Source organism: Radiomyces spectabilis (assembly GCF_025331425.1).
Source record: "Radiomyces spectabilis strain NRRL 2753 chromosome Unknown BYT42scaffold_6, whole genome shotgun sequence".
Lineage (NCBI taxonomy): Eukaryota > Fungi > Mucoromycota > Mucoromycetes > Mucorales > Radiomycetaceae > Radiomyces > Radiomyces spectabilis.
Window position 1 is genome coordinate 1,861,010 of NW_026251931.1, and position 27,961 is coordinate 1,888,970.

Consider the following 27,961-nt stretch of genomic DNA (forward strand, 5'->3'; position numbering starts at 1 on the left):
GTTGTCTCGCATCAAAAATATCCAGAATGGTAGTATTAAGTATAGCGTGTTGGCGAAAGAATAGACTCCGTGGGCGAACGAATGGATAGACTTGCACCAGTTCCCCAAATGGTGTTGATGGGCAATTGGTTTAGAAGCATTGACGAAATCGGACCTTTGACGAATCAAAAATCGTTGCTGGAAAAAAAATTTTTTTTGGCCAAGGCTTCTCCTTTCATTCGAGCGCTCCTATTGGATGGTATCACCCCAACACTACCCCCAGAACCCAACAAAATCCAGTATTCTGGAAATCGTACTTGCTCATATCACATTTGCTCCGAACGAAAAAAAAAAAAATGAAGACCTAAGTTTTACATCAGTATATAAACCGCTACCACTCCATTATTTTCCCCCTCCTCAAAAAAAGCTTTGATTCTTGCGTAGTCAGGCATCTTTCTTTCTTTCACTCTCTTTCATTCTATTTTTTTTTCCTCTTCCTTTTTCGTTCACCCGTACATCAAGAAAGAAAAAGAATGTCGACCACGGAAACCATGGTCTATGCGTATACGCAGACCGAGTCGCGAAAGCCGCCGTTGCCCAAGCAACACATGCCTTCATTATTTGACGAACCCACGACATGGCAAAACTGGCACAAGCACGTTAACTGGCCTCAGTCGATTTTATTGCTTAGCACGCCATTGATCGCTTTGTATGGTTTATTCACCACCCAATTGCAGACTAAGACTTTGATTTGGGCTGTCATCTATTATTTCATTACGGGTCTTGGTATCACTGCTGGTATGTTTCTCTTTTTTTCATTTTGTTGTATGATATGAAACTAATCGATGGTATGGTCTCATACATTAGGTTATCATCGTATGTGGGCTCATCGCGCTTATCGTGGTACTCTGCCCTTGAGACTTGCTCTCTGTCTTGCTGGAAGTGGTGCTGTCGAAGGTTCGGCTTACTGGTGGTCTCGTGGTCACCGTGCCCATCACAGGTATATATTTTATCACTACATTCGGTTATCATTATAGAGCTATTACTCATTTTTCTTTTATAGATGGACCGATACCGACAAAGATCCCTATAGTGCTCAACGTGGTTTCTTTTTCTCTCACTTGGGATGGATGTTGGTTCAGCGTCCCAAGAACAGAATTGGTTATGCTGATGTTGCCGATTTGAAGGCGGATCCTGTCCTGGCTTTCCAACACAAGCACTACGTTTGGTTTGCTTTGATTATGGGTTTTATTGTACCCACTTTGGTGGCTGGTCTGGGCTGGGGTGATTTCAGGGTAAGTTTTTTTTTCCGTCATAATTTTTTTCCCAACCATCCCCAAAGTACCCAACAGATTTTTTCTAATCATGGATTGGCTTGATTTGTCTAGGGAGGTTACTTTTACGCGGCAGTTGCTCGTCTCGTGTTTGTTCATCATGCCACCTTCTGTGTCAACTCGCTTGCTCACTTTTTGGGTGAAGATACCTTTGATGATCATCATACCCCTCGCGATCACTGGATCACCGCTCTCGCCACCCTTGGTGAAGGTTACCACAATTTCCACCACGAATTTCCTCAAGACTACCGTAACGCCATCGTTTTCCATCAATATGACCCTACCAAGTGGTTGATCAAGACGCTTTCTTTTGTCGGTCTCGCCTACGATTTGAAGACTTTCCCGTCCAACGAAGTTAACAAGGGTCGTATCCAGATGCAAGAAAAGAAAATTTTAGCGGAAAAGCGAAAATTGGCCTACGGTACCCCCATCGAAGATTTGCCCATCTATACCTGGGATGAATACCAGTCTTTGGTGTTGAATGACAACAAAAAGTGGATTTTGCTCGAAGGTATCTTGTATGATGTCGAAGACTTTATGCACGAACATCCCGGTGGTGTCAAGTATCTGTCTACTGCTCTCGGCAAGGATATGACCACCGCCTTCAACGGCGGTATCTATAACCATTCGAACGGTGCACGAAACTTGTTAACCACACTGCGCGTTGGTGTCTTGAAGAACGGAATGCAGGTCATGACCCAAGAACAAGCAGCTGCAGATTATGACGATTCTCTCGAATATTCCGAAAAAGCCGCTCTCTTTGCCAAAAACAAGTAAACTCCCTGTCATGTCCCTCACATAGATTTGAATCGTTGGTATTCACATCTTTTTACCACTTTTTTTTTTCTTTTTCCCTTTTCTTCTGTTGCATCATATTTCGCATCTATCTTTCTATCTTTCTCTTTTGTAGCATACCAATTCCATTTTTTACTTTTTCCCTTTCTATAAATAAACCGAGTGAACGACGTAAATATCCTGTCAATACGTAACTTTCTCCATGTATCATTGCGAAAAAAGTTTAGCCTGGGCCGTCGGGGTTGTAATGAGTTGTTTTGATGAGGGTTCAAATTGCATTGTTGCATTGATTTTATTTGTCTTTTTGCTTTTCAGTCATCTTTGGGCTTTTGACATTTTTGTCGTTCAAAACTTACACAACATGCACAGCAGCTTTCGTTCACTAACAGGTAGGCTCACACAAAACGTCCAATCAATGATCTTTCAAGGTATTCAGTTCGAATCGATTCAAATTCACAGCACGCACTTTCGGATCGCATATCGCATTGCGTTCTGCTGCCTTCCAACCACGTGCTGTGCGTTTCGCAAGCACCGTATCTTCTCGTCCACATTCCTCGAAATGGAAGACAACGAAAAACATCTTGAAATTCGGTGCTGTTGCATTTGTGGCTTACAACGGTTATGGTGAGCATCATGAAACCGCGTTAAAAAAAAATTCCATAGTTTCCTATTCTCATGCTATTGCAGTGATGTATGACCATCGTCATCCTGGCTCACAGACAACAACACCTGCGTCAAAGAAAACCGTTGTTGTGCTTGGCAGTGGATGGGGTTCGACTTCATTTTTGAAGACAATCGATACGGACAAGTACAATGTGGTAAGGATTGTGTCGGACAAAAATTTAATATCTTTGAAACCAGCCATGCCTGATGATGCAATTAGGTCGTAGTGTCGCCCCGCAACTATTTCCTCTTCACACCTTTATTGCCTAGCTGCACTGTAGGCACCGTCGATATTCGTTCCATTATTGAACCTATCCGATTTATTACTCGTCATAAGAATAACGCCATCAAAGTTTATGAAGCTGAATGCACTGATATTGATCCTGAAAAGAAAGTCATTACCATTGCAGGCAAGTCACTTGGATGTTGCTCATCATTCTAAAGGTCGAAGAAAGAAAAATAATATACTAACCTTGATTGGTAACAATAGATACCACTGAAATTAAAGGCGAAATATCCGAAAACACCATTCCGTATGATTATCTTGTCGTGGGTGTGGGAGCCACCAACCAGACGTTCGGTATTGAAGGCGTGGAAAAATACGGCTGTTTCTTGAAAGAAGTGTGGGATGCACAAAAAATCCGCAGAAAATTGATGGATTGCATTGAAACGGCCGCTTTCCCCGGTCAGACGGAAAAGGAAATTGAACGTCTTTTGCATATGGTCGTGGTCGGTGGTGGTGCCACCGGTATTGAATATGCTGCCGAACTTCACGACTTTTTGGTGGAAGATTTGAAAGCATGGTATCCAGGTAAACTCTATTACGAGGATACTCACACGGGAATGTCACTCAGTGTTTTCTTTCTGCCGTTTTTTTGATGCCATTTTGTAGAGCTCGTCGGCAAAGTGAAAATTACTTTGGTGGAGGCATTGCCGAATGTGTTGCCTGCGTTCTCCAAAGAATTGATAAAGTACACGGAGTCGACGTTTAAAGAGCAAAATATCAGCATTCACACGAAAACCATGGTGAAGGATGTAAAGGAAAAGGAGTTGGTGGTACAAGGGCCTGACGGTACTACCAGCACGATGCCTTTCGGCTTGCTCGTTTGGGCGACGGGCAACACGGCTCGACCTTTGGTCCGAAAACTGATTGCCAAGATGCCGGACACACAGAAAGAACGCAAAGGACTTGCAGTCGATGACTGGTTGCGTTTGAAAGGTTCTGATAGCATTTATGCTATTGGGGATGCAGCGGTCACAAAATACGCCCCTACGGCTCAGGTTGCATCACAAGAAGGCAAATATCTTGCCACCGTATTCGACAAATTGGCCAAAGCCGAACAATTGGAAGCTGAAATCGTTTCAATTCCTGAAGATCAAAAGATGAAACTCATGCGCAAGTTACAGAAACTTCGAGAAATCAAACCATTCCACTATTCCCATCAGGGATCGCTTTGGTAGGCTTCACAATGATCGATAAACAAAAGCAGTTCGCTCCTGATCTGACCCTTGGTTTTTTTTTCTTTTTTCTTCTTTTTTCCACAGTTACGTTGGTTCTGATAAAGCCATTGCTGATTTGCCATTGGGTCTTGGCAACTTTACATCAGGAGGTGTGGCTACTTATGCATTCTGGCGTTCAGCTTATATTTCCAATCTGTTTTCCCACCGTAACCGCTGGCTTGTCATCAGCGATTGGACAAGAAAGACTCTGTTAGGACGTGATATCTCGAGAGAATAATATAACTAGCAAAGTTACTTTTTTCAATCTTTGTCATTAAGCTTTGTCAGTCGGACAAAGCGTTTTCCTTTCTATGGTCAAAGCGCCGTTGTTGTAGATAGAATTTCCATTTTAGGAACCGAGTTGTATACACATTTGTTTTTATTTGAATCTTTATGGAGTAGTTTTCTCAAACAGCAAAAGCTTTCCTTTTCAGATTGTTGACAAGGTTTCCGATTTCAAGAAGGCGAAAAAAAAAAGAAAAATAAGTTTGTTTCAATATTTTTCTTTCTTTTTTCTTTCTTGTATATCATCCTTCGCATCATCATCATCATATTTCCTCATGCATCCGTCGAGACGATTTTCCGCAACCACATCTTCGTATACAGTGGCATTACAGCAAATGAATTACGACACATTAACGGAACGTGAACGTTGGTGGTATAACGAACTGAAAAGCGCACGGTATACACTGTCAAAAAGAGAGGTGTGTGTGTAATACAGCAATATCAATACAGGATGTGAAATTAAATCCGCCACAATGGGCCGGTTCTTCCTTTTTTTTTTCCAGACAGAAATCGAAACACTAAGACAGCTTGCTCATGATTGGAAAACGAAAGCATTACAGTATAAAGAGGCTTGCGATAAAGCTCAACAAGAACTTCAAGGTATGTTGTTACGCTATGACGATATTGAATATTTGCCCTGTTTGGACTAACAAAAATTTCGATTGATGTGGCAGAAACACAACAATTTTTGGAAGCACGCCATGCAGCGGAGATACAAGCATTGACGAAAATGCATGCAGAAAAGATGAACGAAACCATGGAGACGATGTTACAATTAGAGCGTCAAAACGAACGGTTACAACAAGAAAGCAATCAACCGGATCCCTGTAGTGTCGCAGAGGTGGGGAAAAGTTTGAGTTTATTTTTAATCGCCGACGTTGTTTGTCTGATTTTGTTTTGCCCAATGGGTCTATTTAGGAAGCTCATCGTCAGGCGGCCACCGCAGTGCTTTGCAACCGTCAAAAAACGGATGATATGATCCTTGGTATCAATGTAGGCTCCTTATTGAATGCATGTGTTCTTTCATCTGTCAACTAAAACAATGAATCATAGGATATGGTGAATGCTATTGAAGATGAGTTGTCTCATATGATGGCCTATCGGGCTGCCTATGTCGATGATCATCAATCGGTACCTTCCATTGAAAGCAGTATAAGCAGTAGCACCGTCAGCAGTATGGAAGCTTCAACAAGCAGTAACCACGATATACCTATGCCAGAACCATCCAACGACGCAGAGACGCACTACGATTTAAATCCGTCCACTCACAACCCCTCTTTCCCTCATGCTGTCACCCGAACCCCTATTCAGCGGACCGAACGACCGCGGTCGCAAACGCTTGACCAACTGGCAAAAGCATTCATCCCCGGTATTTTTCGTTCACCGAAAAAGGACCTGATACACCATGATGCGTATCCGCCCACACCTACCTTGACACCGAAAAAAATTGAAAGAAAGCCGTTGCAATATCACTCATCCTATCGAACCGGTCGTTCCTCTTCCAGATCTGGGAAATGGACGCAGCCATCGCGAGTCATGACCGCACAGATGGGTTGTTAACGGTTCAAATACTATCTTAATTCAATTAAAGTTTGACATTTTAAGCATAACTTAGCATACATAGCCTAATAAAACCATCTTTTTTTTTCTGCCTTATCGCCGATGACTCAGCTGCTGCAAAAGGAAAGTGGGCAGATCGTCCTGATACAGCCCCGTTGCGTTCATGCACTACCTTTTTTTTTTTTTAAAGAATAATGAGTAACGTTACAACCTTTACGATCGTAACTCGGAGCAACACTTGCACAGAATACATGGCTATCCCAATTTTCCTATTCTGCCCTTCTTTCAGGCATTGTCTCTTACCTATTTCCGACACGGACAAGTTGCGTTCCCCAAAGTGGATCTAAAAGTTGGCATTGAACTTGAACATTCTGTTCTGTTTGAACCACCATTCACACCCCATCTTGACATTCTGCTTTCACAGTCCATTTTTTATTTTATTTTCTTTAACTCAGGCGTTCGCCGTTTTCTTTTGCTTGTTGTCAACCTGCAGCGGTCAGCAGGTTTTTTTTTTTCATTTTGCTTTACCTTTCTTTGAAAGTCTCTCAACGCCTTCGTCTGCCGTCTTCATTTTTGCAACTTTTTCTGTGGATTCGATTCAGAGAGTTATGAAAATTTTATTTGACTTTCTAAAACGGGCGCCATATGTTTGTTTGGCGGCATAAAAAGCTCGACTCCCCCACTTAAAAATTGGATGTTCAATGCTCACTCAGCGATCCTTCCAGTTCAGCATACAATCATGTTATCCGGTCCGGATGATGGTAGTAAACAAAATCAACAAGTTTATTTCTCACGATCAAGAGCATTCAGACAAGTTTTTTTTTGTTGCTCCGAAAGAGGAGGACGAGATCCGACCGACCAAGCGAGGGTGCGGTTGTTTCATAAAACGTAACATGTGTGGAGAATCGCGTGCAAGGAATGAATCGTTGCAATGTGTAGTTGTCGTTTCTGTCGTCGTCTCCAAGGCTACTGCATGATGTCTTATGTATGTGTCTTAAAAACTAGTGGCTCCATTGAACACGTTGTTCCCCGGTTTTGACATGTAGGTACCAATAAATTTCATTTCCGACACTCTTGTGCTATGAAGAAATCGGTTGACGGTCTTGCATGCTTGCGAGTAGTGCACAACTATCATAATTGGATAGATTGGGATGAAGTGGATCTGACAAACGATGATGAGATTGCTGGCGGAGTCATGGCGGAATCTAAATTAACCAATAAGAGTCCGAGGAAATTGTGTGCTAGAAGACGCAATGTTCGCAAGCAGGACTGATATGGTACCTGATCTAAAAGGGCAAGACGGAATAAAAAAAAGATGGCTCTTAATTATTTGAAAGCGATCGCTTATCAATCATTTTCTTTACCTCTTCTCTTCTCTTCTTCTTTCTATTTCACTGCAGTTTTTCCAAGCGTGTGTACATAACTCAACTATCCCATCATTTTAGACTAGCATTCAAACAACCCCCCTCGCTCTCGCTCTCTTTAAAAAAATTCATCCTCCCCTCTGCATAATGTCTAGTCCACGATTTCTCGATGGTCAAGCGGGTTCTACTTTGGCAGCTCAAGCATTGAGTGAGCATGTCTACGCATACAGGTCTTTGGGTGCTCATGCCGCTCCCGCACAAAATATCTGGGGCAATACAACTGTCCAATCCTCGCATTCACCTGCACACGATCCGATCTCGCACCTTCACGACGCTTTAGCCACCCGTTCGCTTCCTTCCGCGTTATTGTCCTCCAATGCATTGATCTCGGCGATTCCTCACTTGTTCAAGTTTGCTGGATCTCAAGCAGGCTTGGTCATTCACGTCTCGGCCGAAAGCGACAAGAACGACTCTTCTTTTGCCGATTTTTCCAAAGTCATGGCGGTGCGTCAGAGTGGTTTGGCATTGCTCAGCTCGTCCACGGTTCAGGAAGCTCACGATTTGGCGGTGATTGCCCATGTTGCGGCTATCAAAACAAACACACCCATTTTGCATTTCTTCGATAGCAAGCGCCTGTCTCATGAGTACACCAATGTGGATCTTGTGGATCAGGAGGTTTTGTTGAAGTTTGTTTCCAAGGAAGATCTCGAAGCATACAAGGCCATCGAACCCGCGCAGGCGCAAACAGCTTATTTACAGTACAAGGCGGCGGCTGACAAGACACCCGTCAACGTGTATGCTGCTATTCAGGAAATCATGGTTCAGTTTGCCACCATCACCGGCCGTCACTACTTGCCTCTTGAATACTCTGGTCATCCTGAAGCCGAACATGTGGTCGTTGCTATGGGCGCTGGCGCTACAGTAGCCGAGCAAACCGTGAATCATGTCCGTATTGCCAACCCGGACGCTAAAATCGGTGTTCTCAAAGTCAGATTGTACCGTCCTTGGTCCGATACCGACTTTTTGGAAATGATTCCCAACTCTGTCAAGCGAGTCGCTGTGTTGGAACCTTCCCAGGATTACACCTCCACCTGGAATCCTCTTTTCTTGGACGTTGTCGCTGCCTACCAGACCGCTCAGGATGAAGATGTGGAAATTGTGAGTGGTCAGTATGGTGTTGAGGCTCGTGATTTCACTCCGGCCATGGTCGATGCTGTGTTCCGTATGTTGGCGCAATCCGAATTCCAACGCCGTTTCGTGGTGGATGCTTTACCTACGCAAGCTCTGCATGTGTTACCCAGCGACGTCAAACAAGCCATCATTGTCGGCGATGAAAAGTTGGCCCATTCCTTTGCCCAGGCCAACCTCGCTCAGAACAAGACGGTGCAACTGTATACTGTCAATGGTGCTTCTCATCTCCGTGTCTCTTCTCGCAAGGGTGCTTTGTTGCCTTCGCTTGTATCCGAAGCATCGGCTGTGGTTCTCTTGGATGTCACTACCGGTGCCGCCGTCGATGCTATCCGGTCTCTTGCTCAAGGTGGTTTCGTGGCTGTGCAGAATGATAACTTGGATGGTTTGTCCAACGGTGTGAAGAAGACCATCGCTGACAAGCAAGCTACGATCGTGGTTGTTGACGCCCAGCAAGTGGCCAAGGGTGATTTTGGTATTTTCAGCCAAGCTCGCAAGATTCAGGTGCCTTCCTCTTGGACTTCCCTTGAAGCTTCCTCGGCTGGTGCTCAAGTCGCTTCCTCTACCCCTCAGGCCAACGGTACCGGCAAGTTGCCCGTCGAGACCCCTTACATCAAGATGCTCGATCAAGTCTTTGCCGACCGTCTCGAAATTGCCAATGCCGTCAACAGTGCGTCCATCTGGGCTCCCGATACCACCAAGCCCGAAACTGCATCTCCCGAGTACGGCTACGGTAAATTGTTGAGCAAGATCCAGCAACGCGCTCGTTTGATCGATTTCGTGGAAAAAGCGGTCAAGGATACCTCGGCTGGCTTGTCGGCTGATGCTTACAAGGCTCTGTCCCAGTGGGTGCTCGTGGTTAAATCGGCCGGTGCTCAGTCCAAGCAAGTCAATGACGCTGCCAGTGCCGTGGTGGCGGCTCTTCAATCCGATGCCTCGGCCGTTGCCAAGGAAGTGCTCGCCCAGAAGGATCTCTTGAGTGTTAAGTCCAACTGGCTTATTGGATCGGATGCCTGGGCTCGTGATATTGGTCAATCCGGTGTGCATCATGTCATTACTTCGGGTGAAAATGTGAACATGTTGATTGTCGATACCATTCCCTATTCTACCAAGGTTGAACGCGAACAACGTAAGAAGGACATTGGTTTGTATGCTATGAACTTTGGTTCGGTCTATGTGGCTTCCGTGGCTGTTTACTCCTCCTACACTGGTGTGCTCAACGCGTTGATGGAAGCCGATGCTTACCAAGGTCCCTCCATTGTGCTTGCCTTTTTGCCTCAGTTGAATGCCGACAACAGTGCTGTTGACACCCTCAAGGAAACCAAGATCAGTGTCGATAACGGTGCGTGGCCCCTTTACCGATGGAACCCCTCCTTGGAAGCTGCCGGCAAGGAACCTTTCACTCTCGACTCTCAGCGTATCAAGAAGGATCTCGAGAAGTTCTTGGAGCGTGAGAACCACTTCTCCCAATTGGTTGCCCAACAGCCTGATATCTCCAAACTTTTGGTGAGCTCCTTGGAATCGGTAAGTTGACAGAAAAAAGAATTCCTCAGTAAGCATGGATGGTTTTTGCTTAGCTATTTTTTTATACCCCATACTAGGATGTCAAGAAACGCCACGAAGAGTTGAAACGCAAGGCTCGCGAAGATTATGCCAATCTGTTGGCCGGTCTGGGCGGTGCGAACGGTCCTCCTCTCACGGTTCTTTTCGGTTCCGACAACGGTAATGCTGAAGCCTTGGCCAAGAAGATTGCCACTCGTGCCAAGTCTCGCGGTCTTCAAGTCAAGTGGATGGCTATGGATGATTATGGTGACATCCAGGATCTCGCTGGTGAAACGAACCTTGTCATTGTCTGTTCGACGGCCGGTCAGGGTGAGATGCCGGGCAATTCTCGCGAATTTTGGAAGGCTTTGAACGGCTTGGTTGTGGGTGATATCAACCTCGCTGAACTCCGTTATGCCGTCTTTGGTTTGGGCGACAGCCACTACTGGCCTCGTGAAGAAGATGCTGTTTTCTACAATCGTCCCGGCAAGCAGTTTGACACCAAGCTCGAAACGCTCGGTGCTGTGCGTCTTGTCGAACTTGGCTTGGGTGATGATCAGGATGCTGATGGTTTCGAAACCGGTTTCCAGACCTGGCAACCGGAACTCTGGAAGGCTTTGGGTGTGAAGGATGTTGGTGCCGAAGACGATGTGCCCAAGCTCACCGATGACCAAATGAAGATCAACTCCAACTACTTGAGAGGTACCATTGCTGAAGATTTGGCCGACGAGTCGACGGGTTGCTTGCAAGAAATCAACGGCAAACTGTTGAAATTCCACGGTTCATATGGTCAAGATGATCGCGATTTGCGTGAAGAACGTAAGAAGCAAGGTTTGGAGAAGGCTTACAGTTTCATGATTCGTGTGCGTATGCCCGGTGGTGTGTCGACTCCTGCACAGTGGCTCGCTATGGATGAATTGGCCGATACGTATGCCAACGGTGCTATCAAGTTGACCACACGTCAGGCTTTCCAACTTCACGGTATCCTCAAGCGCAACCTTCGTAGCACCATCCGCGGTATCAACCATTCGCTCCTGAGTACTCTTGCGGCTTGTGGTGATGTGAACCGTAACATCATGGTCACTCCGATTACCGAGATTCCCGAGGTCCATGCTCAAGTTCAAGAATTCAGTGAAAAGGTCATGGTCCACTTGGCTCCTCAGACCAACGCTTATCACGAAATCTGGTTGGCCGACGAATTGGTCGCGGGTCATGCTGTGCAAGATTACGAACCCATCTACGGTCCTACTTACTTGCCTCGTAAATTCAAGATTGTCATTGCTGTGCCTCCCAACAACGACGTTGATATCTATGCTCACGATCTTGGTTACATCGCCATTGTGGATCCTGCTACCAAGAAGGTGATTGGTTATAACGTGACGATTGGTGGTGGTATGGGTATGACCCACGGTAACAAGAAGACTTATCCTCGTCCTGCCTCGATGCTCGGTTATATTCCTGCTGACAAGGGTGTGATTGTGTCAGAAGCCGTGGTGACCACTCAGCGCGATTACGGTGACCGTACCAACCGTAAGCATGCTCGTTTCAAGTACACCATCGACGACCATGGTTTGGACTTTATCAAGGCGGAAATCGAGAAGCGTGCTGGTATCAAGTTTGAAGAACCGCGTCCGTTTGAATTCAAGGATAACGCCGATCGTTACGGTTGGAGCAAGGGTGTGGATGACAAGTGGCATTTCTGTATGTTTATCGAGAATGGTAAGGTGAAGGATTGGCCCGATTTCCAGCCCAAGACCGGTTTGCGCGAACTTGCCAAGTGGCACAAGGGTGAATTCCGTTTGTCGCCGAATCAACATTTGATCATTGCCAATGTCCCCGAAGCCGATCTCGAGAAGACCAAGGCCCTTTTGGCCAAGTACAAGATGGATAACCTTGCTTTCAGCGGTCTTCGATTGAACGCCATGGCTTGCGTTGCTTTACCTACCTGTGGTCTGGCCATGGCCGAATCTGAACGTTACTTGCCCACGTTGGTGGGTCTCTTGGAACAAGCTATCGAGGAAGCGGGTCTTCGTGAAGATGCTATTACCATTCGTATGACAGGTTGTCCCAACGGTTGTGCTCGTCCTTACCTTGCCGAGTTGGCGTTTGTCGGCAAGGCGCCTGGTGCTTACAATGTTTACCTTGGTGGCGGCCATAAGGGTGAACGTTTGAACAAGTTGTACAAGGAAAGCTTACGAGAAGAAGAAATCCTGAACGAGATCAAACCCATCATCAAACGATATGCTTTGGAACGGCAGGCCGGTGAACCTTTCGGTGACTTTGTTATCCGTGCTGGTTACGTGAAGAAGACCATTACTGGCACCGATTTCCACGATCTCTCTTAGACAAGTTTTTTTTTTTTCCTTCTTTCTTGCTTTTCTTTTCCGTTTTACATAATATTTTTTTTTCTTTTGCATTTTGATACAGTATTCCTTTTCATATTTACCTATCCTTTTACTTGTAATAAAGGTTCATCTATCTATACGACCAAAAAGAAACAGGGAAGTTTTGCATCGTTGAGTAAAGCGACAACGAAACAAAAGGAAAAATGTCATGCTGCTGCTTGGAATATATGCAGGATATTACTGTCATGAATTTTCACAACAAAATATCACAAATGATTTGGAATCATTTTGGGAAGCGGAGAAGGGAGAATTCAATTTTCAAGAGAAGATGACACCGATCCTGCAAATCAATCAATTTATGCGAGGATATAGCAGATCGCAGATGGAGAAACCAAGCTACGAGTGCTGTTACTGCGCTGATGCTCGTTTTGACCGTTTGCATATCTACAAGTGCATCTTTAACGTAGTCAAGAATATTCTCTTTGGGGACATTCTCACATGCGGTCGCATGGGCCGTGGTCACCACTGTTTCCTGTCAGCTTCCAATGTGGTATGGTGAAGCACTCTGCTGCCCCGATTGAAAAATGTCCTCCTGGAAATGGACTACTATGCTCCCATGCCCAAGGAAGACAAAGCCTTTGAAAATTACCAGCGTTTATATTTGCTTGACAACGCGTGCCACATCGAAAGGAGAACTGATATACCGATTCGGACGAATCAAGTTTATTTACCCTGTGGTACCAACTCGTAATAATTGTCGCCTCACCTCCATCGAAATCTTGTGGCGGCGAAAATTGAAGGCCCGTGTCAGTCACTTATTACGGTGAAATGGGTTTTTTCTTTTGAATCAAATACTGTAACAGTTACAGTACATATTCTATTTGCAAGTGGTCCACAAACAACTTTATTACATGCAATTAAAAATTCATATCACATGCTTAAAACCAGCTAGTTTCAATCTTGGCACAAACATATACGTATTTATTGAAGCATCTCTTGCAATTCACCGGTCTCGTAAAGCTTTATCAGAGCTTCAAAGTCGCCAATATACTTAGTCTTAACGAAAATGATGGGCATATCCTGTTGGTCAGTAGACCGCCTGAGGTAGCCCTTGATTTCAGGGCCTTTGGTTCCTTTTTTTTGAATTAATATTAATTTACTAGCTCTATACATTCACCAAGGGTCAGACTTACGATTTTGGTCCAGGTTAAAAACGAAAGGGTTGAATCCGAAATTATCCTGCAACCATCGGGCGATGAATAACATAGGCCCGATGCCAGACGCCCATACCTGGTACCTAGCTCTATTAATATCCGGGCTAACCATTCTTGTCCTACTTTACCTTCCAATTTGCAACATCAGTCAAGCGAATTTCGCATCGGCCTCCCCTAGACAAAGCCGTCTGTAAGATTATCTTGTTTTCCCAACCACCAAAACAGAAGCTATGCTAGAGGGGATCGCCGCAAATGACACTTAATTTTTTTTTTTTCGTAGATATCGGAGCTAAGTGTTAATTGAAAGCCTTACAGCAGGTCATCACAATGATTCAAGATGTACCAAGGTTAACTCGCGGATGTTATCTGTTAGGATTTGCCCATGATGGTGAAGAGACTCGTCTTAATCGGGAAGTCTAATTTGATTCTTTGACGTGTTTGTGCGACCGGCAGCTATTCTTTCCGATTTCAAGTGGAAATGGCTCGAACTGCAATATTTTATGCCATAAGCAGCGATTAGACACAAATTAGAAGCAGCGTGTGGTTACTGTAGCAGTAGATTAATCGATGTAGCAGCAGTCTATATTGAATCCAACAGATCCGCGGGACATTAGTTATAAGATATTTCTTTTACAATTTGTAGTTCCAAAGCTTGCTTGTAGTCCCATTTTGTAGCTCAACGTTAACAAACAAATCCAGATGCGATTATAAAACACTGTCAGAGAATAAGTATCATTTTATATCATCGCACGGAACAAATACGCATCGCCCGTATGGCTGAGCTCACTATCGCCATGCTTGAGTCTATTTCTTCATTGCTGAAGCGTACAGTCACCGCTCGATTTTGGAATCACCTTGGGATGCCTTTAAGTTGATGCCTAAATCGGTTAATTCCCAAAACAAATTTTATTTAGCATACAACGTATAATAAGAGTGATGGTTGAAATTTCCAGGAAGTTATTCCAGACTCGAGCGATGACTTTGAGTGCCTTGCCAAGATTCATTCATTGATTCCAACGCACAAACGGCCCAACTTCGTTATTGTGCAGGGAAGCGGAGAAGGAGAACTCAAATTTTTCAAGAGGAGATAACACTGGTCTGCAGATCATAAGTTTACGTGAAGAAACAGCACATCGCAAATGGAGAACCAAGCTATACGTGCTGTTACTGCGCTGGTGCGTGTTTAAATCGCTTACATATCTATAGGGTTAGCTTTGACGTAGTCCAGAATATCCTTTCCGCGGACCTGCTCAAATGTGCTCGCATCGACCTTGGTGATTGCGCTCTTTGTGTTCTGTTGCCATTGCAACATGACACACTGCGACTGGTACTCTTGGTTTCGTGGAGTAATATGTGAACGTTTATTGACATAGCAATATTGAATACACGGTTCAAAAACAAAATTGACACAAAGGGGCAGGGCAAAGGTAGGGAAACTTCCCGGCATACAACAAGATAAAATAGAGTACGTGTAAAGTCTGAAGCATGTCGCAATCAGGAGTCAATCATAGTTTATACTGCACCTATAGAGGAACTGTAGTGAACATTGGTTGTTGATGACAGCATGAGCGACATGGCGCAGTCCCTCTTTACATGGCTTATCGAAAGAAGTGCGAGATGCTGAAATTCGCGAGTTTTGTTGCGAGAATCAAGTCAATGAGGTGCATTGCAGTCAAGAACAAGGTCACAATCGGAGGTCCTCGAACAATTTTTCAAAAACATATAGAAAGAGGGCGTTCTTTCTCATTCTTTTTTCTCTTTGTGCCAGTTCGGAATCAGAGGCTGCTAGGCTGGTGGTTTCTGGTAAGGATGAACGCTCCGATTTTTGGTAGTGCATTCGGGTATGGCATAAAAATCCGAAAACCATCTTCTAATGATAAGGATTGGCCACCTTTGAAGAGGATTTTTTGGTTCCCGCCGGCTCTTCCCTTTGGGCACCTGACTAGCCATCAGCGTGCTCACTGTTGGAAGGTATGTCGGTAGGCTTGCTTTTTAATCGCCCAAACAAATGTAAAATGAAAAAAAAAGTTTTTGCCTTTTATTATTCTTTTTTTTTCTCGTCTTTTTTATCGGTTGAATAATAAAATAGATAGTGGGTTTACCGTCCGTGTGGACTATGCCACTTCATTTAAAAAAAAACGCTTTGCTCATTCGCAGTACGGTCATTTTCATTTGATGTCCAAAGCGACGTCAAAGCGGTCGGTTACGCCAAAGTAAATGGGCCGGCCGAAAAAAGGCAGATAATTGAAAAAGGACTGAATACAATAAATATTTATTCCATCACAGTTCACGTCATAGAGATCGAAATCGTTATTTGTTTGTTTACTAATGAACGCTTCGTTTCTAGACAACAGTACTACAGGAGGTTGTAAAACTGCTCATCATCATAATGCGCCAGCTGCCAGACAACAAGTCCAGAGAAGCCAGTAATATCATCCGGCCTATGAACACGGTCGCGCAAATAATGAATTCAGCTGTTGCAGCTGTTCTCCAATGACTGCAACATGTCCGCCCTGTTCGTGTTTGTGGAAAATGGTGTCATTTTACGGCGTATCACTGGTGATCATATTGTGACACAAAATACTCTAATTGCCGCATCACTGGGTTGCTTTCCTTTAGTTTACAAGGACACTTTCAGTGGTTCACTGTCCCCTTGGCATCCATATTCCCTATCTTGTGATGCCATTTTCAGTCATTGAAAGAACGTTGTATGATCATTCGGCAATCCATGGGATCCAACTGGGACCCATGTCGGTAGTTGTGGGGTTTACGTTTATTTTTTGATTGTCCGCTGGAATTCATCTGATTCCATGGTGTTTAACGGACTTTGTAACCTGAAGATAGGGCGCCCAGTGTTATAAACACTCCAAGCAGAATCGAATAGGATCAATACGCAAATGAAGTATAGGTCAGCCTAGCAGCGATCAAGTGATCATCGAGGGATGTATTTATTAAGCTACAATAGATCAAGTGGTTTCGAAAAAAGGTCGCGAGTAAAAAAAAAAATAAAAAAAAAATTCGGATATTCGCAAGAGAAAAAAGCGCGGAAGCAGCAAAAACTGAGCTGAGAAAAATAAAGCCATTTCATTATCAGATCGTGCAAATGGTGGGCTTCAAATTTGAAATCCTCACCGTTATTGCGCGGAGATCGCGGCAGCGTGACAAGCAAAAATCTGATAAGATGCACAAAAAATCTGATAAAAAATAACTCGCGGCAGAAAATTCCGCGTAATTACTGTTCTCCCCTCTTTTTTCTTGCTCTCAACTCTCAGCTCTATTTCTTTGTTTTCTTTTTTTTTGGTTCCATTGATTTTTACTGACTATGAGCGACAAGCAGACCTGTGCCACTTCAACTTCTTCCTCGTCCGCAGGTAAATGCCCTTTCTTGCACGAGGAACCGCAACAAAAGAGCCTCCCAGAGCAGCTCTCTCAATGGTATATATTGGCCCATGCTATTGTATTCTCGCTATCAATTCGTATTGACTCTTTTCTTTTCGTATTAGTCCCACTTTTAGCAGTGGTATATACTGTTTAAAGTGTAATGTATGAGGAACACTTCATTAATGTGGGGAACTTTTAGGTGATCGCGATTGCCCTTTCAACAGCCGTGCCAAGGATGATATGGAAGACATGTTCACTGCTCATTCAAACGAACCCTTTGTGCGTAACGTTTATGGTAAATATGGATCGTTTAGTGAGCTTTGCATCTTTTGCTGAAAAAAACCCTGTTTCGTAGATGACAGTGCTATCCACGGTGATGGATTAATGAAGAGCATCATGAGTCATTATACGTTGGTCTCAAAGAAGAGTATGGCTGCACAGGATGATCCTATCCTTGAAAACCCCGAACTTGCTTCGGCCATGAGAGAAGGAACCAAGGTGGTTCACCGAGCTGCCGAAAGCAGTGTGTTCACAAAGTAACCTTTGGATCATTTGCCCTTGGTCCAGATGATCAGTTGACTGACGGTCCAGCATCATATCATAGGAAATTTCTCAAAGGCGACATTACCAAGGACGAATATGGACAGTATATTTCTTCACTTTACTTTATCTACAGGTAACTGGATCTATGTTGCAGGTGGCGATAGGCGGCTTTTACTAATAGACGTACTTGTGACGTAGCACCATGGAGCGTTTGTTGCGTAGCCACAAGAATCATCCTGTCCTGCAAAACATTTGTTTTCCTACTGAATTGGAGCGAGAGCAAGCTTTATTGAATGGTATGTCATGAGGTCACTGATCACAATAATGGTTGCAATCTTGTTTTCTCACTGGATACTATTCTAGATCTCGAATTTTACTACGGCAAGGAGCGTCTCCCTGAATTAACCTCGCCTCTCTCGATGACACCGGCTGTGAAGGCTTATGTGCAGTCATTGGAAGCTGCCTGCAGTGTCGATCCGCTCCTTCTCGTCGCTCACAGCTATTCCCGCTATTTGGGAGATTTGAGCGGTAGGATATTTCAAATGCTGTGTATGTATTGCCCTTCAAAAACTGAACTTCATTTTCATGGTTAGGTGGACAAATCTTGGCGAGACGTTTGAAGAAACATGTGCTCAACCTTGAAAAGGATGATGCCTCCTGGGATTCGGAGGATGGTCTCCATTTTTACCAGTTCAATAACATTGGCAACCATAATCAGTTCAAGACATTGTATCGCGAAAGGCTCGATACGCTACAGGTGAATTCTCGCACCAAAGGTCAGTTTTTTTTTTGGGCACATGGTGCTGTTTTCGTCGGTGGGTCTACCTGGCGTGATATTGATATCTTCAATTTCAGCAATGATTGTTGCCGAAGCTATTCGTTCTTTTGAACTGAATATTGCGGTATTTGACGAAATTCAAGCGATTTCCGATGCCAAGCAACTCAAGCCAACCATGATCACGGACGATGTCACTAAGCCCACCGTTTCTACATGGTTGGCAAATCCACTTTATGTGGCTTCGGCCGGTATTGCAGTCGCCTCTGTTGGTCTCATTGCCTACCAGCGCTATGTCCGCAACGCTTAACTTCACAAACTCTTTCATGCATACCATACAATCAAGGCAACATCATTCCGAAAAAGGGGAGACTCTTGTTGAGGTCGACTTCTACCCAACTGTATGAAACTTAAAAACCTCTTGAATGGATTCACCACTCATTTCATCTCTATTTATTTTGTCTATTGTCGGTTCTTATAATATGCGGAAAACTAATAAATCCTATGGCACTAAACGCTTCTATTATTTTTTTCTTAAGTGAAAGAAAGTGTGCGGGAAGAGTAAGAAAGCCATTGTGTAGTTTGCTTGCTTAATCAACTAAAGCTGTATTATGCTGGAAGGATGAGAAAAAAAAATGACAAAGTAATAAAGAAAACCCAAAATGCGGGGTCCGTCCATCCCCTACGTTCAACAGGTGAGACATTAACCTGAATTTGCGGAGATGATTTGCAAGTTCATTTCCATGCCATGAAACCGTTTCGATTCCACGTGTGTCAAAATTCACTGGTCATGGTGAGCAGCAATGCAGTGCTCTTCGTCATTACATAAATTCATGGTAATCTGAGAGGTTGAAAAGGGATAATTCATCCATACCAAAAAGAAACCGGATCTTGCTGTACTGTACTAAAATGAACTAATCATGTTTGCGAAAAAGGATGCCGGTGAAGTGAAAGCTAAGAATTATTCAATCGAAAGGATTTGTCGTAAATCAATGAAGCCAAAAACGTATTCCATTGGACCCTTAAAAACACATTATTTGGGGCATGATGACGTCTTTTCCTTGGCTGACGAGTAAGTGATTTGTTCATTACCTGATTACAAGCATATGGTACTATTTTTGACTATTTTTCGTCATTTATATTGTCCAACACTTTATTCCAGTCATCCTGCACACCATCAATTAGAAGTAAAGTAACCGCAAAGACATACGGCTCTTTGTCAGGAAGGGCATGTTAGCATTTCAAAGTCGACTATTTCCCTATTAGGCGCCAAGGTGACGGTCATCAAAGCCCTATAAAATCTATACTTTTTCCTTGCATGGAAATTCAAGACAAACGAACACATATGTAATTTTTAGCCGTCTAAGCCAAGCTTCTGATAATTGAAACCCCACAAAAATGGACATCCAAACATACAAGTGGCTGCGGGGACCGTGGATTCAACAACGTGCTGGAGTATACAAATCAATATTTTTTAACTTAGCTTTTACTGTTCATGATAGGCTTAGGGTTGGCTTATTTAGCGTAAATATTCAGTAGTACACTTGCTTTGCTCCTGCGCTTTCGTTACTTTGATAAGAAATGGTTTAAAAATGATCGACGCTTTTTGTTCTTTTTGTGCACTACAGGAACGGAACTTCGCCTTCCGTGGTGTGGCCATTGTGCGCTAGAATGGTTGACACTATACACTTTGCTTGCTGGCATCGAGTTACGATAGTGTGTTGGGCCTGTAGACTCGTCCATCGTGTGTGGTGCATCTTCAAGTATAGTCAAAGAGCTCTTCAGCTTCAAGCGTGTTACTCGTTGCCGGAAAAAAGCAGATGATTTCCTCAATATATTTCTTTGTTGCCGATGGCCAGAGTTGAGCGTCTCTCCGAGTGATTCACTATCTTTGACAGTGGGTGATGATATGCATGACTGTGTTGTAAACTTGGTGGTACGAACGTCGTCATTGGGATTGTAATCCATGACAAAGCATGGATCATTGATGGCACTGTTAAGAAATCTGGATAGCGGATCATCTGGCAAGCGACAACTGGGTTTCCTATCTTGGCTCTTTTCATTCGACAGTGGTTCGTATACAGAGCTGGGTAATGTACATGTATCGTCCTGCGAAGAAGACATTCATAATTAAATCCTCGGATCCAAAGTTTTATCCATGATTGTAACTGAAAAAGATTACCTTTCTAATTATCGGCTTTTGGGGTATAAATACTTCTGTTTTTATTGTCGCTGCACGGTGATCATACAGCCTTAGTAGTTCTTCCGCAAAAGATTCAATATTGGCTTTAGGCCATCCTTGAACATCGATCAACGATAGCAATGGAAGTGTTTCTGGCATAGTAAAAGAGAAAGAGAAAAAAATGGAAGAAGACACACAGAAGGAAACAAAAAAAAAAAAAGAAAACCGCCCCGCAGATGAGCTTTGCTTTAATTGATGCAGGGATTACGTGGCACAGAGCACTTGATTAATAAATGGAATGCCAAAGCACCGTCTCGTAACGGAAAGTACGTAAGGGGGGAGAGAATAGTTAAAGGAGGTTTTTTTTTTCTTTCTTTTTCTTTTTCCTTTTTACCGCGACAGGGCCAGGGGTGTTGTCATCATTTTACCAGTTTCAAGCACTTGATAATATGCAAATGGACAATCCAAGCATTTAAAATGAAATTTGACCAAGAATCAACAGAAATCCCTGGACTCACAAAAGCGGAAAACAGATATTCAGCTATCCGAATTCTGTAACGACCATCCGTAGACTATGCACGCCAAGACACGGTTACATAAGATGGCTATTCTATGCTCATCATATAGGAGGCGTACCATGAATGTCGCATTGTATAAAAATCCATCGTTATGAAAAGAGGTATACCATAAGGGTTTGTAAATACAGACCGAAACAATCCTTCTACTTGTGGCTATATTTCTCTTTGAATACATACAAACTCGTCATTGCAAATTTGAAGCTTATTATAATTTGATTATTTCACTGACAAAGGTTCTAATATATTCTTTTAGGTGCGTCTGCTTTTGTTTGCACTGCAAAACCGTAAAATCGTCGAGCCATGCTGGTGTGTTATGCAGCATTTAGGCTCCATGGTCCAGCAAAAGGGCACTATATTTACCATACGGTGATTTCGATTTTGGCTCAGCTATGCTATCGTACTTTTGTATTATGCACACTTTTATTCTCTTGAGTTTCCGAGTTTGGGAATTTGGATGTTTAAAATTGCTCAATTTGGATCACGCACCATCCTTATAGATCAGAAGCGACCAGAAAAAGGAAAAAGAAAGAGGGGCCATTGCATATCTTGTTCCGTAATTTTTTTCTTGTATTTGTTCACCTAGGCTTATGCAATGAAGATTCCGAAAATCGCGCAAATTCGTTTTTGTCTGCCGTCATGTTTGCTTCTGGAAGAGTCTTTGGAATAATTATCACCTCCAATGGACCTGCGAACATTTTGTAGCAAGTTGTATGTCATGACAATCAATATGTGAGAAATATTGTAGTTTAAGTGCAAATACTGCGTAGGATCTATTTTCTGATGATCCCCTGCGGTTTTAAGGGTTCATGTTGCAGTATCATATGGCTGAGCATTTGATTTTCTTTGAAGTTGGGAATCAACTGCAGCCGAGAAGTAAAAATACTGTACTGCTGTGAATGAGCTATAATTAGTTGGATTTTATCAATGCATGTCACAGTTAACAAAAGACCACAACAAAGACTGGATAATGCTGTTTATGATATTTGCTTTGGCAGCCGATATCCGCTAAAGGTCCGATCGACTGTTATGCATTTGACTGAGCATAAACTGCAGCTCGTAATATACCATGACGCTAAAGGTGAACATGGCTACAAATGCTTATTGCGAGTACTGTCTCCTTATGTGTTTTCACAGTATGTTCCAGTTACAGATTAATCATCGCTCACAATGCAAGACAGTAGCTAATTAGATTTGGCGTTAAAATCCAATAAGCGGACGTGAAAATTACTTGTCCAAGACGAAAAACTCAAAACAGTTGAGAAAATCGCATTTTTTTTATTGATCGTTTACTAGAGTGACCGAAAAATAAAAGCAAGCAGAAAAAGAGATAATAAAAAAGAGCGTCAGTAAACTATTCATACTGTTCACCCTTGAGATTTTTAAAATTACCGTAACCCCTGGAGGTTGCCCATCCCAGAGGTCCGCAACCTGGAGAGCCAAACAATAGCCAGGTGGTACAAAGGCGGGAAACATAATCGAAGAAAACCCAGGCATCAGAAAGGACTCAAAAGAGAAGATTGATACGTCCAAAAAAGGGGACACAAGCAAAGAAACAACAGCGGAAGAGAAACGCCAGAAAAGAAAAAGCAACTAAATGACCACAACCTCCACTTCTCGTTGAACGGTTGCCGTCCTTGCGTGGGCGACGGCCAAATACCATGTTGATAAAGACTTGGGAGCTTAACTTCAAGGCCATCCATTCCTCTTTCGAGTTTACAATGTCTTGGAGAAAAACAAATGCCAAGCTGGGAAAGAAGTGAGGGTTTTTGACCAGAACTTTATCCAGCAATACAAGGGAGCCCGCCTTCAACATCTATTACGCGAGCAGCAAAAAGGATCCTAATTGAATATCGAGCAAAGTATTACAGTAAACAAAGAAAAAACACAAGACGAAATGAAGGCCGAATAAAGAGCGCAGAAAAAAGAAAAAAAAAAGGTATATAGTGGATGATGGGGATGAAGATGTTAGAGTATAGTACAGCATTTACATCGAGGTATATTATCAGAATCCACGGCATCTAATTCAAAATTGTCCAGTAAGGTCTTTCCAGCCTTTTTAAATAGGGTACTAAAAAATCATTTACCGTCTGTTGGTTGCTTGTGGTGCTGCCGAATAACGAGGTGGACAATGGTTGCTTGACCACCAGGTAATCGATTAGCTTCAAGTAAAAAGGTGAGGAAAGGGTATCAAGCTCGAATGATTCCAACCAATGAATTGAGGATAACTTACATCCTAAAGTTGAGGGGTTTTCCAGGAATTTCCCAAGATAAACGAGCTCCAAATTATCAGGTGAATCCGGGGCTTTATCTGACCAACCTGATAAAAAAAAGCAAGGCCAAAAAGGAGAACCGCATGAATTCCAACTGGGTCCATCCAGCCCACTATGTAGTTCTCTTCACTTACCTGAGGGCCAATGCTGGAATATGTATGTTTTCGCTCCAGATACGGTATCATCAAGTGAGAACTCAAACGTATGTCGATCCCCGGAAACAAGTAACAATGCGATACGTGTTTTATCCGGGGCTATCTTGCTGGAGTGATTGTCCTGCAGCTCGTTGTTTTCAGACTCAGGGTATGTTTGCAGGGAAGGTAGTGGCGAGTACGTGCTCGGCGGATTGGAAGGAGAGTGAATGGCCGTGGCTGAACCGTTATCGCCCTGTTCGGTGGGGACGGTGGAACGATCAGCTTCACAAGCATAAGACGATAATGTAGGAGGTATGGATGCCGGTATAGAGGACAACATCGCGGAGGAGCTGGTTTCCTCCATTTCCGCCATGCGATGCTCAGTTGATTGACTTGTCATTCAAATGAGGCAAGTGTTGCATAAAACAAAAAAAATGTATTGTAAAACAACAACAACAATGATGATGATGATAATAACAGAAAGAAAACAGCAAATAATAGTTTGGCTCACAAATTTTCTCTCCATTCATCACATTCGTCTATCTCGGAGTTTTTCTCCCTTGTTTGACCGGGCGGACACTTTTTTGGGACGTCATTATATTGAAAAAAAATGTAGATTATGTGGAATGGAAGAACGAGTGTAGGAAAAAAAAGAAGACATGGGTGAATAGTATGGACTAGTTTGGAGAAGTAACAGGAATCACGGATAATCGAACGAGCGGTTTGCTGTCTTCGCTTGTGCGTGCCTCCTTATGCTTTCGGATCCAGAACCGGTCAATGCTGAGGGTGGTGTACATATTCGGAGCGACGCTTTCACCCAAACCCGTGCTTTTGCTGGCACATGCATCAGCTTTCATTCGTCGGAGGGTATCATAGGCTACCAGGTAGCCGAATTTGGCGTATTTCTCGGAGTGGATTGTACGAATGTAGGCGTAGCTGGCTTTCAACATTTGAATTAATTGGCTGCGGTTGGCTTGTCGGTCAAAAATCAGCAATGGCGACTTGTATTCCATTTCGTTGGGTAATTTAGAGAATTCGCACGCATAATGTTCTTCAAGCTCAAAGGCCGTATTGAATTGACTGTAATCGTCCAGAAAGGGTTCCGTAGGCCGTGCAGGATCGAATCGACTGTCCATTTTCTTTTGCCGCAGTAACCACAGCTGTCGTGAATCTTTCAGAAATCTTTCATGCAGCGTATCAATAAATTGTTCCATCTCCCGCAGGTCCGCCTGTAACAGCCGATCACCGGTTCGATGAGCCATGTCATAGGTGTCATTCCACAGATCCGCAAGGTGAGGATCTTTGAAGTTGATGTCTTCTTCTCTGAATATACTTTTGGTGTACCGTGTAAAATTCTTGGTTTTCTCCATCACCACCTGATACAAATGGTCCATGGTCGTGCTGGCGGGCCGCTTCACGGGGATCGTATCTTGATTCGTATCAAAGTAGGATCGCAGATCCTTTTCGCGTTGCTTGTTCTTTTTCTCGATATACCATTCCGGATGAGGAATTTTACCAAAAGTATGTCGATCTCGAGTGGCCACCGTTGGCTTCAACGTCAAACCTTGTTTGGAGGCGTCCACGAGTTTGGCACACATTTGGCCCAGATAGGTCACGTCAGGGTTATCGAAAGAGGTGATCTCGGTTAGCACAGTACGCCAATTCTCGTACAATCCCAGCGTTCCATCCGGCAAAGCTACAGAGATGAAATTACTTTGAAGCGCTTTTTCTTGCTCTTTTTCCGACGTATGACACGTCACTTCTTGATGCACCAATGCCTTGTTTTGCTCAAACGCAACTTTCACCTTTTCCAATTCCGAAGGAACCGGCGATGACTGAAAAGGATCAACAACCCGAGGATCCCAACAGCAAAATACCTAGAAAAAATTGCGTTAATTTCGTGACCTTTTTTTTCCCCGGATACCACTTACAATATCACCATCGTAGTCACCGCCCGCTAGCATACTTGCAAGCGATCTTTCACCTTTGACAGGAAAGACAATGACATCCGTGTAAACACGCAAGGCAGGACAATCCACGGCTTTCACTTTCTGAATATCGCTTTTCAGTCCACAGGGATTGCGAGTCACGATCAAATCTCCCAATACCAGGCCTGCACGGATACCAGTTCGTTCATCCACACGCCGGTTGGCAAGTTGAAGAAAGACTTGGCCAGGTTCTAAAGAGTGGGTGGGATCGGGAATACAGGTAACCGTGCAAGATTGCTGTACCTCAATGCGGTACTTGGAGGCAATTGACTGCATGACATCACGGAACACGTTGGTGATTTTGTTGGCGAGAAACGGATTCGTCAGATCAAAGCCAGAATCCAAAAGACGGACCACTGATTCGTGTAGGGAAGCGGGCAATCCCGAATAGCTATTGATTTTCCAGTAGTCCGAGGCTTTCCGAGAAGATTCCACGCCATCTTCATTTGCAACGCCGCTACTGTGGTCGTCGTCTACGGAGTGATGGTCTTTCCATGAGCCACCTTCTTTATCGACCGTTTCCATTTCCCATCGTGCATGCATGATGTTGCCTGCTCTGCCGACCCAATCACGAAGAAGCTTGATATTGTTGTTCTCGGTCACCACGGAGAGAACGCGATCCAGACACTCGTTCAGCAGTTCGATAAAAACACTCGTCGGCACACCACCCGCCGAAAGACATTGAATGAATTGCGTATTTAGATTGGAAGGATAGATACATATAGATTCTTTGACAAGATCAAATGTGTAATGGATCGGGTCAATATTGCCATCCTTTTGAAGAAACCCGGTCTTAAATTTGCTTTGGGAGGAGCGAATTTTGATCCAGTGGCCGGAAGAAAAATCCATATCAGGAGATAAAATCCACACGCCTTTGGCACCACCAATACGCCCTTGAATAACACATGGCAGCTTGTCCTTGTACCGATACAGCTCCACAATACTTTGCATGGCAGTACATGATATGATTCCAGATCCGTCTGTGAGACACGTTTCATCGCCACCAGTGGCATCAGCGTGCACGTCGTCGATGTACTGTATTTCTTCCGGCTTGAACACCAACGTCGGCATACTGTTACTGTAACCCAATAGCATGCGACTTGCATATTTCGATATTGACATGTTGCTGTTCTCGGTGATGGGCAAATGCCAATCAACCACTTGCCGGATGCTGAGTGTCTCCAATCCCGGGCCTTCTGTCGCGAATAAAACGATCCGGTCGTCTTTTACGAACAAAAATTGGTAAGTTCGGCCCATGAATAAAAAGGGTTTCAAGAAGTATTCTCTGTGTGCGGGAATGAGTGATGTATGTGACCCCTTGTTAAGCTTCAGCTCCAGGAACCGATGATCTTGAAATTTTCGAAAGAATCGATTCGACGCGGCTACTTTGGGAGTTTTCATGCCAATGATCGGTCGTTTCATCGCTGTCAACGCCATGACGCCGTAATAATGGATCATGCCTGATGTTTCGGTATCCGAAGCTTCGTAATGCGTCCACACCTTTTCTGAACATCGCTCCATAATAGCGTACGTTGTCGGATTGGGTACGATGCCACTTTCAGCTTGATACCATTGCATCATTGCATGAAATAGGTTGCGGGGTTGTTGCCTAGCGACTTTGGCGAAGTCGTTAAGTACGTCCACCGTAATATAGTCCCATGAGATATTCCACATTTTTATAAATCGTGCAATTTCAAAGAGAATAATCCAGGGTAAATCGACCAGGCATTGAAGTTTTTCCTCCGGTGGATTGCACAAGATATTGACATCGTCGATCTGCTGCAGTTCGTTCGTTGGTGTCGAATTATACAAGTTTTTGAGTTTTTTATTTTGTACCGGCGATGAGTTCGTTGACGACGAAGAAGATCGTTTGGACGGTACGTTGACAGGCGTATCACTTGAATCTTCAGGATCTATCGCGCCAATAGCCCAAATATTCAGTTACGTGAGATTTTGTTTCTTCGTGGCAAGTATCCCATAGTTACCGTCGCATAACACTAGTAGGACATCGTCTAGCCGCTGGTTGAGTTCATTGAGCGATTTATTGCAGTTCTTATCAGGCTTCCAGTTGATGAATTGAGTCACCACTTCTTTGAGCATGACAGGATGGATTGAGTGGAGAGCGATCATCTTCTTCAGTTCAGGGGCCACCCCATTTATTGATTGGTCAAGCTTATCGACCAACTGCAAGTGCTCATACACTTTTTCAGCCCATTGCAACACTTCATTGTGAGCTATCATGGCAACATTGGCTTTTTTGACGCGAAGCAAAAGAATGACAAAACTGACAGCTTCAGCATAAAACTGTCGTTCCCGCGAGCGACAGTTGTCACAGTCACGG

The 27,961-nt window shown here is 43.8% G+C and overlaps 9 protein-coding genes across 9 annotated transcripts; 5 read left to right on the forward strand and 4 right to left on the reverse strand.

The window, feature by feature from the left end:
• Positions 1–530: 530 nt before the first annotated feature.
• BYT42DRAFT_593696 (stearoyl-CoA desaturase) lies at positions 531–2,090 on the forward strand (the record flags this gene model as incomplete). The annotated part of the gene is made up of 4 exons (XM_051570719.1): positions 531–777; positions 847–979; positions 1,043–1,274; positions 1,368–2,090. The coding sequence occupies 4 exons, from the start codon at positions 531–533 to the stop codon at positions 2,088–2,090; spliced, it is 1,335 nt and encodes a 444-aa protein (XP_051424095.1).
• Positions 2,091–2,797: 707 nt separating this feature from the next.
• BYT42DRAFT_495254 (pyridine nucleotide-disulfide oxidoreductase-domain-containing protein) lies at positions 2,798–4,509 on the forward strand (the record flags this gene model as incomplete). Its single annotated transcript, XM_051564352.1, has 5 exons — positions 2,798–2,926; positions 2,992–3,196; positions 3,262–3,582; positions 3,664–4,228; positions 4,317–4,509. 5 exons carry the CDS (start codon positions 2,798–2,800, stop codon positions 4,507–4,509), a joined length of 1,413 nt encoding a protein of 470 aa, XP_051424096.1.
• A 192-nt stretch (positions 4,510–4,701) lies between these two features.
• BYT42DRAFT_605052 (uncharacterized protein) lies at positions 4,702–6,232 on the forward strand. Its single transcript, XM_051571118.1, has 5 exons — positions 4,702–4,975; positions 5,060–5,156; positions 5,231–5,397; positions 5,475–5,549; positions 5,610–6,232. The coding sequence occupies exons 1-5, from the start codon at positions 4,832–4,834 to the stop codon at positions 6,114–6,116; spliced, it is 990 nt and encodes a 329-aa protein (XP_051424097.1). The 5' UTR covers positions 4,702–4,831; the 3' UTR covers positions 6,117–6,232.
• Positions 6,233–7,627: 1,395 nt separating this feature from the next.
• BYT42DRAFT_614026 (thiamine diphosphate-binding protein) lies at positions 7,628–12,555 on the forward strand (the record flags this gene model as incomplete). The annotated part of the gene is made up of 2 exons (XM_051571802.1): positions 7,628–10,192; positions 10,270–12,555. The coding sequence occupies 2 exons, from the start codon at positions 7,628–7,630 to the stop codon at positions 12,553–12,555; spliced, it is 4,851 nt and encodes a 1,616-aa protein (XP_051424098.1).
• Positions 12,556–13,536: 981 nt separating this feature from the next.
• BYT42DRAFT_546056 (uncharacterized protein) lies at positions 13,537–15,081 on the reverse strand (the record flags this gene model as incomplete). Its single annotated transcript, XM_051565853.1, has 4 exons — positions 13,537–13,688; positions 13,749–13,794; positions 13,898–13,943; positions 14,966–15,081. 4 exons carry the CDS (start codon positions 15,079–15,081, stop codon positions 13,537–13,539), a joined length of 360 nt encoding a protein of 119 aa, XP_051424099.1.
• A 2,465-nt stretch (positions 15,082–17,546) lies between these two features.
• BYT42DRAFT_593699 (heme oxygenase-domain-containing protein) lies at positions 17,547–18,778 on the forward strand (the record flags this gene model as incomplete). The annotated part of the gene is made up of 6 exons (XM_051570720.1): positions 17,547–17,686; positions 17,755–17,826; positions 17,892–17,989; positions 18,057–18,221; positions 18,287–18,469; positions 18,549–18,778. 6 exons carry the CDS (start codon positions 17,547–17,549, stop codon positions 18,776–18,778), a joined length of 888 nt encoding a protein of 295 aa, XP_051424100.1.
• Positions 18,779–19,825: 1,047 nt separating this feature from the next.
• On the reverse strand, positions 19,826–20,843 carry BYT42DRAFT_569908 (uncharacterized protein). The gene is made up of 2 exons (XM_051568334.1): positions 20,651–20,843; positions 19,826–20,577 (listed from the first exon to the last, which is right to left on the reverse strand). The coding sequence occupies exons 1-2, from the start codon at positions 20,807–20,809 to the stop codon at positions 20,035–20,037; spliced, it is 702 nt and encodes a 233-aa protein (XP_051424101.1). The 5' UTR covers positions 20,810–20,843; the 3' UTR covers positions 19,826–20,034.
• Positions 20,844–23,193: 2,350 nt separating this feature from the next.
• Positions 23,194–24,005, reverse strand: BYT42DRAFT_614028 (ubiquitin-related domain-containing protein; the record flags this gene model as incomplete). The annotated part of the gene is made up of 4 exons (XM_051571803.1): positions 23,194–23,246; positions 23,313–23,387; positions 23,459–23,545; positions 23,633–24,005. The coding sequence occupies 4 exons, from the start codon at positions 24,003–24,005 to the stop codon at positions 23,194–23,196; spliced, it is 588 nt and encodes a 195-aa protein (XP_051424102.1).
• Positions 24,006–24,309: 304 nt separating this feature from the next.
• Positions 24,310–27,294, reverse strand: BYT42DRAFT_546059 (RNA dependent RNA polymerase-domain-containing protein; the record flags this gene model as incomplete). The annotated part of the gene is made up of 2 exons (XM_051565854.1): positions 24,310–25,509; positions 25,564–27,294. The coding sequence occupies 2 exons, from the start codon at positions 27,292–27,294 to the stop codon at positions 24,310–24,312; spliced, it is 2,931 nt and encodes a 976-aa protein (XP_051424103.1).
• Between the last annotated feature and the right edge of the window lie 667 nt (positions 27,295–27,961).